The 20,147-nt window shown below is 48.9% G+C and overlaps 1 protein-coding gene across 2 annotated transcripts in view; it reads right to left on the reverse strand.

Moving 5' to 3' along the window:
• WTIP (WT1 interacting protein) overlaps positions 1–15,998 on the reverse strand; it is a 78,900-nt gene extending 62,902 nt beyond the window's left edge. Inside the window, exon 1 of one of the 2 annotated variants that reach the window (XM_035336742.1) lies at positions 13,165–15,983. In XM_035336742.1, the coding sequence (XP_035192633.1) occupies positions 13,165–14,650 (1,486 nt within the window). In that variant the 5' untranslated portion in view covers positions 14,651–15,983. Of the gene's footprint in view, positions 1–13,164 lie in introns of both variants that reach the window. The other variant, XM_035336743.1, reaches the window with a different exon arrangement.
• Positions 15,999–20,147: the final 4,149 nt, after the last annotated feature.

Genomic DNA, 20,147 nt, shown 5'->3' on the forward strand with positions numbered 1-20,147 from the left:
AATACCCAAGCATCTACTAACAGAAGGACCTTCAGCTCAGACCTGAAATACTGGGTGTCTCCCAACCAATGATTTCTCTAGCAACTTCCTTCCCAGTACAATACTGAGAGCACTATTTGCTATTATTTCTAAATGACTTGACCCAAGAGCCCTTTGAGAAGAAAAAACTTGAAATGTTACTCCTGTTTAGAATTAAGCACATGGACTGTTCTCTGTTCACATCTACACTCCTGCCATCACAGAACAGCCTTATCTCACCTTTCCTCCCCCTGCAGGCAAGGAAGTCAGTTCCCTGGTGCTGAGATGCAGGATATAAACCAAACATTGGACTGTTGGGTACAAAACAGTCACGCTCGTGACTGTAACTACCATTGGTTAAGAACACTAAAAGTTCCCTGAATGCACACGCTTGTGAGCTGCTGTCACAGTGGGTACTCCCAGAGTGACTGTCCCTCTGAAAAGCTTTCCCCCAGCCCCAGTTCTACAGTTTTTCCTCTGGTTTCAAATACCATAGCAAAATTCACAGCAACCTTGAAGAACCAGAGCAGCTACCTCCTAGCCACAGCCTTTGGCCCATACAAGCCTTTTTGCAGGTTCAAAAGGGACAGAAGTTAAGGCAGGGTCAGCTTCCATGCAAAGGATCAGAAGAGAGTAGGGAAGTGCCATGACCATCAGGATCAGCTGGTGCATATTCTCACCCAGCTGCACAGGCTGGAAGCCCCCAGTGTGACACACAGCACTGCTGGGGAACAGAGAGGCTGGGCCCATGACTTCCCTGCTCTGCCCTGACCCACAGCAACAGTCTTCAGCAGCTCCTCAGCTCTTCTCCCCACCTGCAGAGCAGGGCTCGAAGTTCCCTGCACAGGCACACTGTGCGGACTGACCTAGTTGGAAATGAAAAGCCTTTAAGCCAAAACACTCATTATTCATGGGGTACTTTGTCCAAAAACTGAAAGAAACTCTGCTTCCCCCCAGACCTCGTGATGCACCCTTTCTCTGACCTCGCAATAATGTACCTCTAGGCTTCCCAATTCTGCCAGTCTTTAACCAAGAAAAACACCCAGCAATTTCAAAGGAAGCTCTGCTTGTGAAGGACTCCAAGACTTGGCCTAAGCTCAGGAGCTAGTTTTTTTTTTTTTCCCCCTTTCTCTTTCGCAAGCTACGGAAATAAATTGGACCCAAGCAAGGCAGGGTGGCCAGCTAGAGCGAGGCCACCACAGCATCCAGATGGGCCCAAGGTGCTCCTTCCCCCCGGTGTCATCCCCAGCAGGCAGGCGGGCAGAGCCCCTGCGAGGCAAGAGCAGCAGAGTGTGAGAGCAGCCTCACACGCTTGGCACCCCAGGAAGCTGCCTTGCAAGTCTGCACTTGGAGTATCTTCAAAGTATTTTCTTTGTGAGCAAATGCAAATTAGCCTCTGGGGATCACCTCTTTCTGGGCTGGTTCTTCACCAGCCTGAATTCCTCCCAGGTGTAGAGCACAGGCTGAGGAAATGTTTTCCTGAAGAAGTAATGTCTGTTTGCTCTTATACCCCATGTAAGGCTGTTACAGCCAAACCCAAACTACCTCTTCTCTTTTCTCCTATACCAAATAGGTCAGGGAGGTAGCAGGTGTTTGTGCATTTTGGTTGTTGTTTTTTGTTTCAAAACACCACCACCACAGCACAGTCTGGCACTCCCAGGTCCTTCCAGCCCACAACACAGTGGCTCTGTGAAGCTGTAGGGCTATGTAGGACCTGGTCAGTGAATTACCACATCACCACCCTGCCAGAAACTGCAGCAAGGGGCAAACCTTGCTTTGTGCATGACGGCTGCACAGGGCAGGTACAACTCTGAGCCCCAACAAGCACCAAACTTGCCAAGGATTTGATTTTTCTCCTCTCAATGGAGCAGTGACCCGTGTTGAAGATGTTGCTTGTTCTGGCGCCAGGAAGCCTTGTGCCACCCTTGTAGGCCTAGTGCAGGAATGCTCCTCCTCTAAGCTCAAATACAAAAATAACCATTGGAGAATCTCCTTCCAGGCCACACAAAGAGCAGAGCTTCTCTCAAACTGGTAGTGAAACAGTATTTGAATCCACACCTGATAGCCTCCAAAACATCAGAAAAAAAAACTAAGCATCAGTGAGCAGGACCACTATTTTGCTGCAAAAAAATGCAACCAAAGGAAAAGGGCACTAGTACCTGGAGCCCTAGCAGTTCATTTGCAGCTCACGCAGCATCAGGTTGCTTCACATGACCACCTGCAAGCCAGAGACCAGTGTCTCCCATGTCCATACACCCCATCAGCCATGCCCATGGCTATTCTGCTCTGTGCAACCTCTCCAGTGAAATGTGAAATCTGTTTTTCCATTGAACATTTAATTTTTCACCTTTTCATAGTGTTCCAGTGTTATTTCAGACTTCACATTTAGCACTGCTTACAAGAAATTCCTATCTAACACCAGTCTGTCCACAGTCAAACTACAACTCCCCTCGAGTACAACTGAAAAACCCCCCAATGTTTCGTAGACCAACTGCCAAAACACAGAACTGGTAAAAGGATTTAAAAAAAAAAAAAAAAAAAAAAAAAGGAAAAAGAGGATGGCTGGGCATAATAAAAACACACAAAAACACTAGGTGTGACATTCTGCTAGCAGTATGATGGTGTCCTGGCCATTAGGACAAAGTTACCCAGCTCCAAGTATTTGTTCAACAATACTTTAAATAAGCACTTCTGAGAAACTGTGCAACAAAAGGCCACACAAAGTCACCGCAGCAGCTGACAGAGGACAAACAGGGACAGCAGGGTAAGAGGACGCTCAGAGCCCCCACTCTTACGAGCGAGCAGGACTCGCTCTCCGCATCCTAGCCCCTACGTGCAGCTCAGCAGCACCATCTTACCCTGTCCGTGTGGGTTTGCCCTTGTTACGTAACAGCACTAGGAAAAACCAGGCGTCTCACGTATTTTTCAAAGTTAAGTCACTAAGGTCTGCACTGCCCCAGTGTTTTTTCACTGGAGCAAACAGATCACAATGGGAACCACTGCTGACTTACAGGGCTGCACCACAGAGGCTCACCCCGCTCTGGCCAGGAACAGGTAAACCAAGCCAACACACTTTCTAAGAATACCAGCTACTGACCTACACTTCAGAAAATTACATGCTTATTTCTCAAACCAGCTCAAAATCTGGACTCCAATACACTTGAATGTTGCGCAGCTCTGTTTTCTATTGAGTGTTTAGATCTGGGAAACATGGCTTTGATTAAAAATGGGCAACCCACCAATTACAGAGAATTTTCACATAACTGCTTGGCAAAAGAAGAGCTGCAGCAGCATTAGCCATTCATTAAAACTTGTCCTTTGCCTCTGAGGACTTAGGTGTTTCCCCCCAACTATCCCCAGATATTGGGATGCTGAGGGTTAATAGCATAGCAACTGCCACAGCGTGGAGAGAAACGCTGAGACCCAAGATTTTACCACTTACAGCTCTTTCTGCTTCCTGGTATAATCAGCAGTTCTGTAAGTCTCAGCTGATGTTGGGCTCCAATACTTTTTGCTGCCTTTTTCATTATTTTTTAAACATAAATACCGTTCTCTTGGAATTAATTTAACCCTGGAGAGGTGGGAAGAGTGACAGGTGAGTCAGTCCACAGGGACAGAATGGGCAGGGCAGCAGCACGCGGCTGCCTTAGCACGCCTCCTTTGAGTCAAGGAAACCACGGGTGAATGACAAAGTCTATTCACTATCACCCTGCTCAGAACCATGCCCCCCGTGATTATTTTCCAATCATTCAACATCTGGCCCAAACAAATGAATCTGAGCAGGAATTTCACACCAGGAACAAAGACACCAGAAAACAAAGATCCAGCACATGCATGATGCCAGGGAAACAGGATCAGGCCACAGCAGCAGAGACCTGTCCACTGCCTCAATTCAATCAGGCCAGCACTTGATTATAGTAAAATAAAATAAAAAATAAAATCACAATTCTCCCCAATAAAACCCCTATTTAATAAAGGTTTCCCACCAATCGCACCCTGTACATGTACAAAGTTTTGCAAAGGCCACGCAGAGATTCTGCACTCAAAATTTAACCTCGAATTAGCAGAGTTTAATTTGGGACATCCACAAACAGTCGCCTGGCCCTGTGTTTCAATCCAACACCACACCATCCTGACCCCACCGGGGACCTGCATTCAGAACTGGCCTTACCCAAAGCCCTGCAGACTGGAACCACTAGTACAGAGGTAACATTTGAGTGGACATTGCAGCAGAACCAGTGATCTGCTAGTCCTGGAGCTTTACTCGTGGGAACCCAGCTCCATGCAAAACATGTGCTTTGGGACAAGGCTGCCGCACAGGAGAAAGGTTTATGCAATGACCGCCAGAACGCAATGGTATTTCCCATGCCTGGGAGAGGCCACAGGGTCTCCGTGGACCACAAGAAATATGATCCAAGCGAGCCGGAGCAATGCAAAAGCATCTCAATCTGCACAACTGTCAAACTGAATTTAGGAATGGCTTCTCTTTTCTCTTTATTTTAACTTTGAATTTTTTTAATTTTTTCAAGTGGCCACATTAAAAGGCAGAAAACATCTTGTTTTCACTTTCCAGAAGTTGTGGTGTTGTAAGTGAAACTGTTCACCAATTAAACAAATGTTTGGATAGCCAGGAAACCATCTGAGAAGCCCCAGCAGTTCTTCCACAATAGCTGTCTACTTTTCACAAAAACTATAAATACGTTCTGAACAGAAACGCATCTTGTTTGGCCAAATTCTTAGAAAAGCAATGGTGTAAACCCAGGCCTGACCTTCAGTAACCCATTAAATGCCTTGCTATTGTTCACTGCACCCATTCCCTAGCTATTCTGTGATATGTGGTATTAATATTCTTTACATTTGAACACTACCTTCCCTGCCCTTCTCCCAGTATCTGTAAATACGTGTACTAACCCTCACAACAAACTGATGCTTCTGAGTGTTGCTGTCTGCAGTTAAAGGCGTTAGAACTAATCATCTCCCCCAGATATAGTCACAGCTATTTGTGTTGTTATTCCAACCAGGTCATATCCCTCTCCAAAGTCATTTGACTTCTCATCCCTGTAGTTTACTTATCTTCAGTACCAATTTCTCAAGTCAGTTCTTGCAGCCACCTTCACTCCAAATTTACTTTTCTTATGAAGTTAGAGCTCTGGGTGACCTCTCCAGGTTTGGGACTGGGGAATTACCTCTGCTTTTGCTGTGTGTGAAGCAACAACTTTGTGCTCAGAGGATCCTGAGGAGTTCTGTCACATGTGCACAGGAATTTCCTAAGCTGTGTACCTCAATAACCAAGCAGAACAGTCACACAGTGCCTTGCACCCCATCTCCCCCAGGACTTGGAGCTGATGTGGTTATGGTAGAAGAGGCTCAGGCTCCTGTGCAACCAGACCCCTTCTTCCAAGCCATGAGCTAGCTGCCACTGCTTGCCCCCTTCTCAGGGTTGAGAGGGTCAGGGATCACAGCCACACCAGGCAAGACAACAGCTAACCTGCACTTGTCAGAGCATGTGCACCATTGCAACCTGAGCTACACAGAGCTTTAAACACAACCATCTACAAGCTGTTGTACAAAACCTGCTGAGGGGAACTCTTCCAGGATCTCAGATTTGGAAATAGGTGCCACTAGCAATAAATCCTTGCCCCATTTGAGCCTTGCAGTGAAAGCCCCTACATGTTTTTTATGCACAGTAGTTCTCAGCTGAGCATTAAATGAGTGTTTGGGCTCGGCTGTGCTGTTTTGCTTTTTTTTCCCCTTAATGAGTCATAGGCCTTTTCTTAAAAGTTTGCTGGAATACATAAACGTGACATTAGGGATTTAGTAAAACCGCTCCAAGAAGCGAGGAATGAAGTTTCAGATGATGTGAAACTCTCCAGCTGGAAGAGATACACGGCACGCTTGGCCGTTTTGCTGTGCTCCTCTGTCTCACTGCGCAGCAACAAGGCCACACTGATAGGAAGTTAAAACAAACACGGTGAGGTTAATAGAAAGAGATAACGCACACCAGACTGGAAATATCCACTCTGATGTAGCAAGTGGGACAAAATCCACATCCAGAGATGAGATCCACACAGGCAAAGTGAAAAATCACAAAAATCCAACCAAAACCAGATGTTTATTGAATGATTATTAGCACGGCTGCTAATTTTAAGAACTACAGGCTGGTCCTGCTCCCAGATAAGGCAACAGGAATCCTACTGCCAGCCTTTGGAGCCATCACACCCTGGAAGAAGTCACTGAGCTGTGCCACATCCCAGCCCCAGGTACCACGGTCCTGTCAGGACTCGAACCTTGCAGGCTGTTGAACACAGTCCTCCAATATGAGCCTTTTTAAGCTCATAATAAAGCTTGCTGACACCATGCACATTCCTGTATTTCTTTCCTTTTTGCTGCTTCAGTTGTGCTTTACGTCATACATTCCCACCCCTGCCAGAGAAGAGGCACTTTGTGCAGGATGGGCATAAATCAAGCACCACATTGTGCTCCCAGCAACGCCCAGTTTCTCCAGCCACAAATTAAGAAGCGATTTTGGACACAGCTAATGCTGACAGCAGAAGTGCTCCACCTTGGCACGCTGCAAGACAAAACGTGTACTTCGAGGCACTGCAGGAGCAGCTGCACCCCCTCTCCAACCAGCAGCATGGGGGACAACAGAACAGGGTCCCACAGGATGCCAGCACCTTCACGCCGGTAGGAACAACCGCCCCAGTGCCTGGCTGGCAGCCAGCCCTCCCCTCACAGCACCAAAGGACACCGCAGATCACACCCTCTGCGAGTGCCTGAGCTCAGTCCAAAACAAAGGATATGCCCCCAGTGCTGCAGGGCTCTGCGCCCTGCCAAGGAAAACCTCAGACCACAACTCTGCCAGGACACCACGAAGCACTGCCCCGTGGTAGCTGTGATAGGCAGGAGGAAAAGCCCCCTTCCATTTTTGTAAATAATTTTTGGTTTTAGTAAAACTAAACTTTCTGGATTACTGCTGCTGATTTATTTTCTTTCCATTGCTGAACCACCCTTTTAAACATCTGAAAATGACTTTGCCAGACTTTTAGGTTTTAATCGTTTGAGTATTTGGAAAATTCACTTGCTTTGAAAGCCTTCTAAACATCCAACATGGCTACAACAGAGACATTTATGCCCTAGTTCATTAACCATGGATATTAACGATGCCCAAACAATGCCCAAGATAACAGACTGGTACCTCTGCTGCTGCCACCAAGTCAGCAGCAGGAGCACACAAGCACAACAGACATCCTCAAGGCCCACTTCAGAATTTCCTCTCCAGTGGAAAATTTCTCTCTGGTTGTATCACTTTTATGTTTAAAAGCATCAGCTTCACCTTACTACAGCTAGCTGTTTCTCCAAATTAGGGTCATTTTCCTATTCTCCAAAATACAATTTAGTTGATTCTGTGGCCACTCCTAATTCACCCACCATGGTGTACAAATCTCCAGTGCATGATTTGACACCAAACCAGGACACCCACACACACAATTCTTTGTAGAGGGTCAGGTACAGAGGCTAAGTAAACAACTGCCAATACCAGACAGGATTATTTTGACTTGGAATCCTTCTTCGGACATTTCCTTAACCCCTCTAAGAAGGCACACCTGACCATTTTGGGGGGCAGAACACAATATGGGATGACAAGGGTGTTAAAAGCCTGTTGTTACTTCTGGGAATTTGAGTGCCTCTTACTTGAGGAATGCAATAGGAACATCAGAGCTTGTGACAGAGCCCTAAAACCAGGCAGATATAACAATTCGTCGCTGCTTTGCACAGCAGCCCCATGGCTCTACAGTCACCAGCAGGGCAGCGGGCTCCAAACCAAAGCAAACTGGAACATGGGCTCCAATCAGCTCTTACCTTTCTATATCCTCTCTATCTCCTTTCTGTGAGGATATCGACTCTTCGCAACACGTGAGAAGTTTCTTCTTTGCATACATTTCAAACCTAAACAATCTCCTTTACTTCGGATCCAGAAAACTGTGTGTATTGCCCTGTGGCTCAAAACGAACCAGCTGTGATGTCCAGAGAGGTACGCAAACACGCATATTTCCTAAAGCATACGGTGACAGGGAAGGGTGACCATTAAGCCACACCATGGCAGCATATACACCTGCACAAATTCTACATGGTGCATCCAAACCTCTCAACGCAGAACTTATCTGTGGCAGTCCTAACAGAAGATGTGGCAGTTCTTCCAAGTCACCATCATCCCCTGCACCCAGTGCATTGATAACACCGACTAAATCAAAGATGAAAAGCACAAACAACGAAAACAAGCAAAAAACAAATAAGCCACCTTATTCAGAGTCACATTTTCTGCTACTGAAGGCAAGGAAGCATCATCCCAGCTCATTATGCATGCTTCCGTGCAAGGTATAGACACTCATCCTGCCACATATGGTTATTGGTACCCATGTTACAGACATTTAGTACATAAAACTGTACTGCCTGGTATCTTGGTGCAGGGCGAGCAACAGGAAGGGGACTCCTGGCAGTTTTGAGTCTCCAGGATGCTACTAATTTATAGGTACCTCAGCATCTCTCACTGCAGCTCTTCTTTCACCTTCCCCAGTGAAACATCTCTCCCCTCCAGCGGGGTATGAACTTGCTGTATCCTGCCTATCAAATGTGAAACACAAGAGGTGAGGTGGCAGTGACGGGGTGGGAAGCATCTGATGTGTAGCAGAGATTGAGAAAGGCACCTTCACACAGGGCACTGCGCAGAGGTGCAGACACCACTCATCTCTCTAGACTGCACAGAGAGAAGACAACTCACTCTCCCCACACCTACATAGTTTCACTGTACTTTTTCATCTTGTTTTTAGCCCCACATGGTAAGACAATTACTAAATTATTTCTTGCATGGGATCCCACCACACTGACCAATGTAAGCAGACAGCCCTCATTAGGTGATGGCTGCAGCACAGCAGGGGCTGCTAGGAACAAGCATCTGCTGCCTGTGCCCCTCTGTTGGCTCTCTTTCCATTTCTGACAACCCCAGCAGAGCCACAGGACAGAGATCTTGTCTGAAAACAATATCCCCATCAGTGTGACAGGGTGACATTTCCCTGCCCAGCAGATGACAAGTCACAGGTTTACAGTCAGTCCCAAAAGAATTGCTCTGACTTGGATGGGTACACCAGAATTCAGTTTTTGCCTTAAACTTTCTTTTTCAACACCTAGACATCAGCCTGGAGGTTTCTGCAAAGTAAATAGAATTTAAGCCAGCGCCTGAGCTGCTGACGTTCTAACACCCACGGACGTCCTGTTGACACCTCAGAATGCACATTCAATTTTAAACATCCCCAAAACACAGCTTTGGCAGTTTACCTCATTGCATACAAAGCCCATCTGAGAACAGTTATGGAATTGAGTGAAATTACTTTTTTATTGCTTCTGTTCTCAGCGTCTGCCAGTGAACTGAGCACACTTACTAAACCATCAGTACCTTGAGAGGGGATGGACAGGGGGTCTCCGAGGGTTTAGGATGAAGCAGTTTGGGAAGAGGTAGCTGTACCTGCTTCCCCTGCAACACGAGCACAAAAGCTCACAGTTCTACCAACTGTGGGCTGCTGCCAAAGAAACAGCCTCAGCCTCCCCATGCCCTTTGTCTTCACCCTTGGGTCAGCTCCAGCCATCTCATTCACCCCATCACAGCGGTGAATCTGGAGCAGCTCATGGATCCAGCCCAAAACAACCCTTCCTATCTCCTTCCTTTTTTGTAGGCTTTCTTTTCTCTGAGCTCAATGAGCACATGTGGCTGCAACATGCTGGTGGGAGCACTTGGAAGTGGCAGGGTGCTACTTCTCAGCTGTGCAACTGGGAGCAGGGCAGGCGCAAGGCACTTTTTGCAGCATTGCTGCTTTTGGTCAGACTAAACCAATTGTGTAATGAAGGTTTCCTTCTCTCTACAAATGCACTGAAGCCTGCCGGAAGGAAGAGCGGGATGGAGAAGGTGAGGCAGCAAAGCTCCCAGCACAGCACTGCTCAGAGCCAACTGCTAGCCCCCAGATCTGCTAGGACACACCACCCAGTTCCTCTCCAATGCTCAGATGCTGTATGTGCCCTGATCACAGGAGGACTTCAGCAGGTCCCCAAGGACAAAGCCAGCCCAACAGGGGTGCTCTGTCTGGGCAGTGTTACTGAAGGCCACTGGTTCTTGTCCCTTCTCTCTGGGTTCTTCTACTAACACTCCTGTGTTCTCACTTGGGGCAGACACCTGATCTCTAGTCACCTTGCCCATCTCATTCCGGAAGAGGGCAAGAGCAACGGCAGCAACAGCAGCTTCATCTTGTATTTATCTGCCCCAGACTACAGGCTCCTTCTGAAACGGAGCAGTAAGGTTTGGGAGAGCAGCCAGGACTGCCAGCACAAGCATGGTTAGGGGAACACCCAGACTGACCCACAAACAGAACGAATGCAGGGTACAGTTATTCTTCCTCCACACAGGACTGGTTAGTCACTTGACCTCGGATTCAAAATAACTCGCTGTCCAAATTTTGGAAGTTGTATTTGGACACAAGACAGAACGCAGTGGTCTGCAAACAGCACTGTGTGGAGTAGCCCTCACTTTGAATGGACAAAGTAAGAATCGCTGTATTCTTTCCTGGGGGCAGGGGGGTGCAGAGAACACAGTAAAATTACATCAGTGTCACCACGTGAACATTTATTCACCAGGCAGTTGAGCTCATCTAATTAAGGAGTATTAAACCATCTGCTCTGTTGACTATTGACTTAACATTTCTGTTCTCCATGGGCATCACAGGGCACTGCAATTGCTTTCAGAATGTGTCAGACACGAGTATGTGTGATGCTAGAAATGAATGCATTTCTGCTTGCTTCTTTTTACTAGCATTAAGAACCTCTCAGAAAAGTCAACCTAAATAACCTGCTCCTGTATGTGTCAATAAGCAGGCTTCTCCTCATGCGGGTCTTTCTCCTTGTCTCTGTCCCATCAGCCTGCAGTTGTACCAGACCAAACCTACATGCTCACCCAGCCAAAGCTTAGCATTCACTGATGATCTGGAACCAGAAATGCAGGATCAAGACCACTAAGAATTATGACCTACCCTTGATGACTTAGAGAAGTCAGCCCTTTTACAGTGCTCCAGTTTTCTGAATTTCATCTACTTCTAGGGTGCAAGCTATGGCAGCGACTCTTTCAGCTGCTACAACAAATACCTGCGGGGCTGCTGGTACATACGTTCCCCAGACATAAAGGCATAAGCTTACTGCCAATCCGACACGGGACACATCTGCCAAGGCTTATGGCATGCTGCAACATGTTGCGAGAGAATATACATGCAAGTAGTGACACTCACAACAGGTAAGTCCTTATAAATAAGAAAAACCCACCCGCACCACAGATTCCCGAGGCTGCTCCTGGAGCCCCTGATCACACCCAGCTTCCCTAGCCACTGGAAAAACCTCTCAGAGGGTCAGGACAGCTGTAAGGTATGTTTCTTACTCAAAATACCTTTTTGTTCTGTCTCTCACTGCACACCACTGATATTTTGAAAGTAACATTTCTTGGTGTTAGCACATAAATTAACCCCCCTCCACCCCCATGCAGCTTCTGAACATACTCATGAATGACCTGTTACTGACCCCAGTTATTGACCCCAGCTGGTGATGGGCCTGCCAGCACCTGAAGCCCCACACCAGGTGCAGCAGACAACCATCAGCTTTCATCTTGAGCCCTGCACAGGATGGAGGCATAGCGAGGCTGCCGCAGTAAGCTGGCACTGTATTCAGCCTCCTTTGTCCAGGCAAAAGAGCTTGTAAAAACAATACCACTGCAGTTCACAGAAAGGCTTTCCTAGTAGGAGAGGGCACCACTCGCTCAGCTACCTCAAGCGATCCGTCCAGGTCTGTCTCGCTACAAGCACACAAAGCCATGTAACTCCTCCATCCCACACAGAGCACACTCATGCTACACTGAAAGCAGCCTGAAACTTCAGTGTTGAAATCACAGACCAGAGGTAACATGTCCATCTCAAACAACACCTGTGTCACCCAGGGATCACACTATCAGCGCCCAGCCAGCACACAAAGACTGAGGTACCCGTCCCCTCAGAGGCTGTGGACTCGGCAGCTCCCGCACACAGGGCCACTGCTGGGAGCTGACAGACCCCAAGCCCCTCATCTTCCTGGGCCTTGTTCTCCCTCCTCTGACAGGAGCTACTCCCCCCAAAGCCCTCAGCCCCAGTTCAAGCTGCTCCCAAGGGCTGCCCAGGTCCAGCTGCCCTACCCAGCCACCACCTGGTTCGTCCCATCCCCAGAGCCTCTGAGGAACAGGGCAGTATTTGTGCGCTCCGGGATTATCTTTCAAAGGCCTTTTGGCCTTTTTCACCCAGTACAAAATAAAAGACACGGGAACTTCGACATGATTACAAAGCATATTCACATGTTTCAAGAAGTTGCTTTTGTTCTATGAAGAAGCACTGAAGATACCCAGATGACTACCAAAAAGCTGACACAACATCACCAAGGATGGACAGGTCTCTGCTCCCCCAGCCTCCCCTCACATGCCAGGGATGACACCAACCCCTACCAGACTCGTACACAGCACAGACCTGCAAGGCCTCACGGGCTAGAAACAATGCTGGGGATCCCACAAGCATTCTGAACTAGGACAACGTAACTGAATGAGGCACTAAAACTGCTTCACCAGCCAGGCTCATTGTCTCTAACAATTTAAACATTGCAGATGGCCTGAAAGTATGATTAAATACCACAGCCTCAGTGAGGCTGAACTTTATTGATGAAGGCAAATGAGCAAACCAGCATGAACCCCAACAGCTTCTGTAACACCACAGACAAGTCTCCTATCTGCATCTGGAAGGGGGAGAGTCACAAAGCCTAACAAACTGCGCAAGAAATAGAAGATAAAATGCCAGGTATGAGGCAAGGTACAAACACTTTTGACACCAGTTAGAGAGACAAAACCTGTGGCAAGCCACCTTTCTCTTGCTATGACCAGAGACTTCAGTGAGTAACTGGCCCAGAGCAGTTCTGGGCATCACACACCTTCCCCAGAGCTAAAACCACCCAGCTCCGGGCAGGCCCTACACACCATCACCTTCCAGCCCCTCGCCGCCTCCAGGCCCCACACCCTGCCTCCCCGAGCAGGTCACTCACCGAAGTACTCCTTCTTCATGTGCATCTCCAGCTCCTTCTCCAGCTCCAGCGTCAGCGCCTCCAGCCTCCTCTCTGCCTGGCTGGGGCCGCTCTCCCGGCTCGGCGTCACCTGGTAGGGGAGCTTGAACTTGGGAGCCGAGGCCGAGCCTTTGGTGGGGCTGTAGGCGTAGGGGGACGCGGCGTCGGGGCCGCCACCGCCAGCCGGGTGCTGCTGGTCGTGGCGCGGCGGGGACTGGGCATGGATCTTGTGGTAGCCGTCGGGCAGCTCAGGCACCACGCAGTCCTCCTGCAGGCCGGGCCCCAGCAGCGAGGAGCGGGGCGAGGGCAGCTGCAGCTCGGGGTAGGCGCTCATGGAGCCGCGGGAGCTCCGCGAGCTCTGGCTGGAGATGCTGGAGCGGGGGCTGACCACGGCAGCGCCCTGCACGCCGCGGCCCTCGGGGGGCCCGCAGAGGCTGGAGCGGGGGCTGGCCACGGCCAGGCTGGCGGCAGCGGCCCCGTCCAGCTCGGCGCCGCCCGGCGGGCCGTACCTGGAGTCCGAGTAGCTGGAACGGGGGCTGGTGGGGCACGAGTACTGGCTGGCGGTGCTGGAGCGGGGGCTGGCGTGGCGCTGGTCGTAGCCCATGCTGATGCCGCTGGTGCGGTTGCTGCTGGGCTTGCTGCCGCCGCCGTCGTAGCTGGTGAGGCTGGCGCGGGGGCTGGAGTGCTTGCTGGTGTCGCTGGCCGTGCTGGCGTAGCTGGAGCGGGGGCTTAGCGCCGCGCCGTCATACTGCACCAGGCTGCCGCGGGGGCTGCCGTACTTGTCCTGCCCGGGCACCACGAGGCTGGAGCGGGGGCTCGAGAACTTCTCGTAGGGCAGCGAGCACCCCGCGCCGCCCAGGCTGGAGCGGGGGCTGGAGAACTTGCCGTGCTCGGCGCCGGGGCCCGGCGAGGCGGCGGCTGCGGCAGGAGCAAGGCTGGCCCGGGGGCTGGCGGCTCCGTACTTGCCGTCGGGGCCCCCGGCCGCCCTCCCGCCGCCCTTGGCCACGTAGCCGCCGTCGTAGGCGCTGCCGGCGGCGTAGCGGTAGCCCTCGGCCGAGTAGCGCTTGCCCTTGTCGGGGAAGCCGCTGTAGCAGGGCAGCGCCACCTCGGAGCGGGTGCACAGCCCCTCCTCGCAGCACGGTGGCCCGGCGGCCGGCGGCGGCTCGGCGCGGCCGTTGGCGGCGCGGAGCGGGGCGGCGGGCGGGTAGGCTTTGCCGCAGGGGGCGGCGGGGAAGGGGAAGGCTTCGGCGGGCGGCGGCGGCGCGGCGGTGCCGTTCATCTTGCGGCCCCGCTGCTCCGCCGGCATGTGGGCGGCCAGCACCCGCTTGGTCTCCTCCAGGTCCGGGGGGAGCGGCGGGTCCCGGCGGCCGCCCCGGCCGTACGGTGCCTCCAGGCAGGGCTCGTAGAGGGACAGGTCTTCTAGGAGCTTAGTGGCCTTCAGTGCCATGTCCTCCTCGTACTTCTCCATGCTCGGCCGGAGCCCGGCGAAACTCTCTGCGAAGGCGCAGTCCAGAGCGGAAAAATATTAAAGAATAAATAAAATAACAAAACAAACAAACAAAAAAAAAGTAAAAACCCGCCCCCAAAAGAAAGCCTCTCGGCGGGGCACAGCCGGGGGGACGCGGCTCCTTCCCCGGCGGGCGGCCCGGGCTGCGAGCAGGCTGGGCGGCGATCACCTCGGCGGCATCCCGGCTCCGCGCGGCTCGGTGCGGCCGGGCTGCCCGGCGGCAGGCAGCGAGCGGAGGCGAGGAGCCCCTGTGTCACTTTCCAGCCTTAAATAAGTTGCTGGGTCCAGTCAATGGCGCGCTGCGCGGAGGAATTTGCGCTCGGCGGCTCCCTGCCCCCGCCGCCCCCGGCCGGCCGCCCCGCGGCGGGGCTGCGGCTCCAGCCCGCACCCCCGGGCGGGGGCGAAGGCGGCGGCCGGTCCGTGAGGGGCTTCGTGGGGCGGCCGGCGGGGCGCGGGGCGCGGCGAGGCAGGGACTCCTTTGTGTGGGGCAGGAATGCGAGGAAGGAGACTGGGCGCTGCGTCCCGCTGGAATGTAGTTAATGCCGGAGCCAAACAATGATTTGCACCGAGTCAGGCGGGGAGAGGGCGGCCGCGGGGCCGGCGGCTTCCCCTCAGCACGGCTCGCTCCCGAGCGCCGCTGCCCGGGGCTGTCACCGCCACGGGGCTCGGCCGAGGGGAGTCCCCGGCCCTGAGGGGGGGGGGATCTCGGTGCCGGGCGGGGGCGGCCGCGGCCCCGTTTCCCGCTCTCGGCCCTGACTGGAACTTTCGGCCGGGGCGCGCCCCCCGCGGGCAGGGGCTGAGGCGCGGCTGCTGCGAGCGGTTCCCACCTGTGCCGGAGCCCCGGTACCTGAGGGCTATTTGTACTTATTGGCTTCGTTTTTAAATACGTAAATAAATAAATGCAACACCGAGACGCGATGAACGCGCCGTGGCCCAAAGCAATCTGTGAATTGACATGCGCTTGAAAAAAGCGTGCTGCTGTTTGTGCAACATTGCAAAAGCTTTATCTGTTGATCCTGTAACAAACACTGCGCTGCTTGGCATTTACGTTGTATACACACAGCAGTCTGTCAGAAAACACCACCGAGCAGGCTGCTGAGCTGAGACCTCCGATGTGAAACAGTTAATTTTTTATAAGTACAACTCCTTGACGAGCTTCAGCATTGATCTCAGAAACACTGACACAGCTAGAGCAATAGGTACCTGAGCGGTTTCAATGCAATGAGAGAAATATGTTGCAAGTTTGTGCTGCAGGTGCTCTGTCCCTGCCAAGAACATTTTATCCTGTTATCATACCTAATTAAACATTAAAAGCAACTGTGTATTTGAAAATGTCCCCAGCTTTGGAGTGCAATCTGTTTGCATGTGTGGGATGGCAGGCAAAAAAAATCAAAAAAATATCTAACAAATCATCTAAATGTGTAAAACCAGCCCTGAAAAGCAAACCTGTTAGACATGGAAGAGGCTGTTCACTGTTGATGTGAACATATGTGTACAGATGCAACCCATCTTGGGAGTCAACCACTTTCCTGCTACATTTTCACATCTCCAGCGGTCTCATTACACTTTCTGCTGGTGTCACCATGTGCTTCCAGGTTACTTCCCAGAAGTTATGTCTCACCTCTGGTCTGCAGGTGCGCGATGGCTGAAAGCACCTCTTGCTGCAGCACATCCCGGCATGTACCGCCGGGGTTCCAAACAATACAGCACGGGCCCTGGGCGATAGCAGCAGAAGCCTCCCGGTGAAGGTGCCATGGCGCTGACCTGTATCACAGCAGCATTTCAGTTCTCCACCCCATTCAAGCCTTGTGCTTTCTGGTGAAGCTGTTGGCAAAGACACTGATGATGCTGTGGGCTGTGCAGTGTGGGCACGTACCCACCAAGAACAGAGGCTCCTTCTGCAGCATGTAGAGAAATCCCAATTAACTTGAGTGCTGAGCCAGGGACCCTTGCACAAAGTTCACTAAGGGCAGTGGGCATCTCATAGGCTGCTGCCTTCAAGCATGTGGGTGCTGAGCTCTTCTGCTTCTGGTTCCTGGGGCCTTTGCTAGGATGATCCATCTTCTGACTGGCTCTGGATTACTCACTGACAGTTTTTATTAGGTTGTCTTCTTGTGAATCTAGGAGAGGCTCGTGGACAACCTGGAAACTTAAGCCATCATAGCACCTATACAGAAAAGCTAATTTATTGTACTTCAAGTTTTTTTTGTTTTTTTTTTAACTTCTCAATGGTAGGTAACTCTATTATTAATGCAACAGGGTGTGTAGGGCATATCCTGAGGGGCTCTGCCTGTGTGCTCGCACAAGGAAGGATTTTGAGCAGGTTTTTAGGAGCCAAACATTGGGAACTGCAGAGCTGATGCTGTGTGAAGTCAGAAGCATAAGCTCAAGTGGAGGAGCTTGTTGTCCTCCTATAGCTCTATCTTCTGAGCCACAAATCAGCCCTTGTTCTGCCTTCAGCACAGTCTGATGCTGCTGCTGCCAGCAGGTTGCAAGTTCCTACAGTAAGCCTCTTGGTATGTAAGTAGTTAAAGCACGTGCTTTCTTTAGTATGAACTCATGGGAAAAACATAGTGGGGACTGAGAGAGTCTGGGGAATCTACGGAAATAGCCCTTTTTAATAAGCAATTTGGATCAAACGATAAAAATCACTTATGTTTACTGTTGAAAGCTTATGCTCAATACGTAAATCCTCAAAGCAAGGCCCAGTCAAGTCTGTTGCAGCCCTGGGCCAGAGTATTCCTGCACAGTGTTCCTGTCTCAGCCCTACAGCAGGGGCAATACTACAGACCCTCTCTTCTCCAGTAAATCGTACTCCTGTCATACACATAATGAACATAACATTTATCCACACTATAGCCACAGATGTAGCCCACATGGGTGAAATAAATATGTTTGCAGTGGTACATAACACACTCGAGTGCTGCTGCATTTCTCATAGAGGACCATATGTGCCGAGCTGTGCAAACAAGAAGTGTAGAGTTTAAACTGCTGTCACTATAATAAGTACCCCCATCATTCTCCTTACTATTATATAAAAGAAAAACCAAAGTACTACGCAATTACAGCTTGACAGTCCTGACATGTTTTTCTCCCCAATTTATTTTAAGTAAATTTGCTTACTATTAACAATCAGATGTAAATATATATATATTGCAAAAAGACTCATGCAACTAACAACATGAGCTATCCCAGAGTATTATAAAAGATGAACTCCATTTCTTAATTTGTTGTGGTAATCCTTGTGTCTGATTTTAAGTTATACCAGTAAAACAGATATTAAGGAAAGCCAGCTGCTTCTGTTAAATAAACTCCTTTGTTTAAGACTTAAAGGGAGCAAAAAAGCCAGGTGGAGTTATTGATCTGTGAATATCATCTGGCTGGGCCTCACAGGCAGTACACTTCTGTTTCTTCTAATTGCCAGTGCCTTCAAGAAACGCCGGCCAAACCAACAGGCAGGGAAAATTAATGGTCTGCTGGGGATTTTGTCTCCCTGAGTTGCAAACAGTTTATTACCAACAAAGCAGAGAATCTGTAGATATAGGAATTCACTGGTAAAACTTTGGGCCTATTGAAGACAATGGAAAAAATTCCACTGTTGCAGCATATCTTGTAACATATCTTTACTGTGACAATGTAGGAAGGATTTTGTTGTCTGACTCATCAATTTAACAAATTGAAGCTGCTATGCAGATTTGCATGTTGATTTGGGTGCTACCTGAGTTTTTGCAAATTCCCTCCTTCTCTCCCATAGTGAAAAAACAATGAAATCATACTCTGAAATCCACAAGGTAAGAAAGACTTACAATTACGCAGGTTACTGTTCGGTCTCAAGTTTTGAAATTGACTGGTTTCTTGGTGAAGTACGTAATGATTATTCTTTTCCTTTTTTTCTGTTCTGAGCCTGATTAAAAAGAAATACTTGTGAAGCTCATACAAAAATTACATTCAGTAATGTATTTATTCTGAGAGAAGGGAGTGAAGATTTTGTTTTCTTTGAAGTTGTAGTTGTGTTTTATATTGCTTTGTTTTGTTTGGGTCTTATATGTTAATTTGTATAGGGATAACTCGAAGTATAAGCAAGCTTGTTGGAATATGAAGTTTGGATGTTAATATACATTAATATTTGGGTGAATTGATTGCAAATAATGTTAATTAAGATTATTTAATTAACATTATTAACATTAAATAATGTTAATTAAGCAGTAGACTGCATAAATATTTTTACGCTCTGTCAGGATATGAATGAGAACATCAAAAAAACTTCATTGTTTTATTTTTAGGACAGTCACTGTACCTTATTATTATTATTTTTTTAATACTCATTCACAGATCACAGTTTTTGAAAATTGGAAGTACTGAATGTGTTTTAGAGCACCATCTTCTGGTAGACAGAACACAGTGTATTTGAATGGCTACCTGTGACTGCTAGACCCAACTATTTAAAGTATTTTTCACTAACACTACTCTGCAGGCTTATGGGTCATTTCTCACTCTAAATCTGCAATAAAACACTATTTAACATTTTTTACATTCTTCGTATTCATTGCAAATGCAGCTATTCACCATGCTGCACAAATATGACTTGGGACAGACCCTGTAAAATTCCAGTCACAACAGCCGCTTTGTGAACGTGCTATGTTAGACAGACAACATATGTCTAAACACTTAAGATTAATACACCATTTATGTATCTTATTTCTTTTATAGCTTCATCTTCCACTTCTCTTACTTATGTCTGCTTTTGGCATTCCTGGCCACAGCAGTTTATTCGCTCATAGCTGGGAGACTGCACACAGCCTTAGTCATACTTCCCTTGCAATCAGAAGACATAATCACTGTATATTCAAACACAATCTATTAGCTTAATAGCAGCTATTACATATGCATAAATACATAATTTAGTTGGCCAGTACAGTTAACAGTGCACCCACTTAATATGTTTAAGGAGTTCTTAGTTATGTAGATTCTTATTTCAGACTTGAAAATATAAAAAACAGACTTCACAGACCTAAAATTTATCTTGTGCTAAAAACAAAGTCCTGACAACAATACTGCAAACCATCATCCAGGAAAATAAATAAATAAATAAATATAAACAAAACAAACAAAAACCAGACTGCATTAACGCATTTAGTAAAGAAACAGGAGGACTGCATGAGGGGCAGACTGCTATACATGTCCCTCTGTTCTGCGCTGATGAAAAATACCAGGCTAACTGTATGTGCCTTTTTATACCACACCAAGAAACACAGAAGGCTATGAGCATTGACCTCCTGACCTGACAATACAAGGCACTCCAGCTATGGTGAAAGGGGACATTGAACATTTTCAACATTTGCTGAGAATACCAATTACGTTTACCTTGCATGATATTTTTTCTGTATAAGACGGTACAGAATAACACTTGTTAACTGAAAATAATAAACGTATTTGCAAGAACTAAGGAGCTGTTCCA

Source organism: Oxyura jamaicensis, chromosome 11, assembly GCF_011077185.1.
Source record: "Oxyura jamaicensis isolate SHBP4307 breed ruddy duck chromosome 11, BPBGC_Ojam_1.0, whole genome shotgun sequence".
Classification (NCBI taxonomy): Eukaryota; Metazoa; Chordata; class Aves; order Anseriformes; family Anatidae; genus Oxyura; species Oxyura jamaicensis.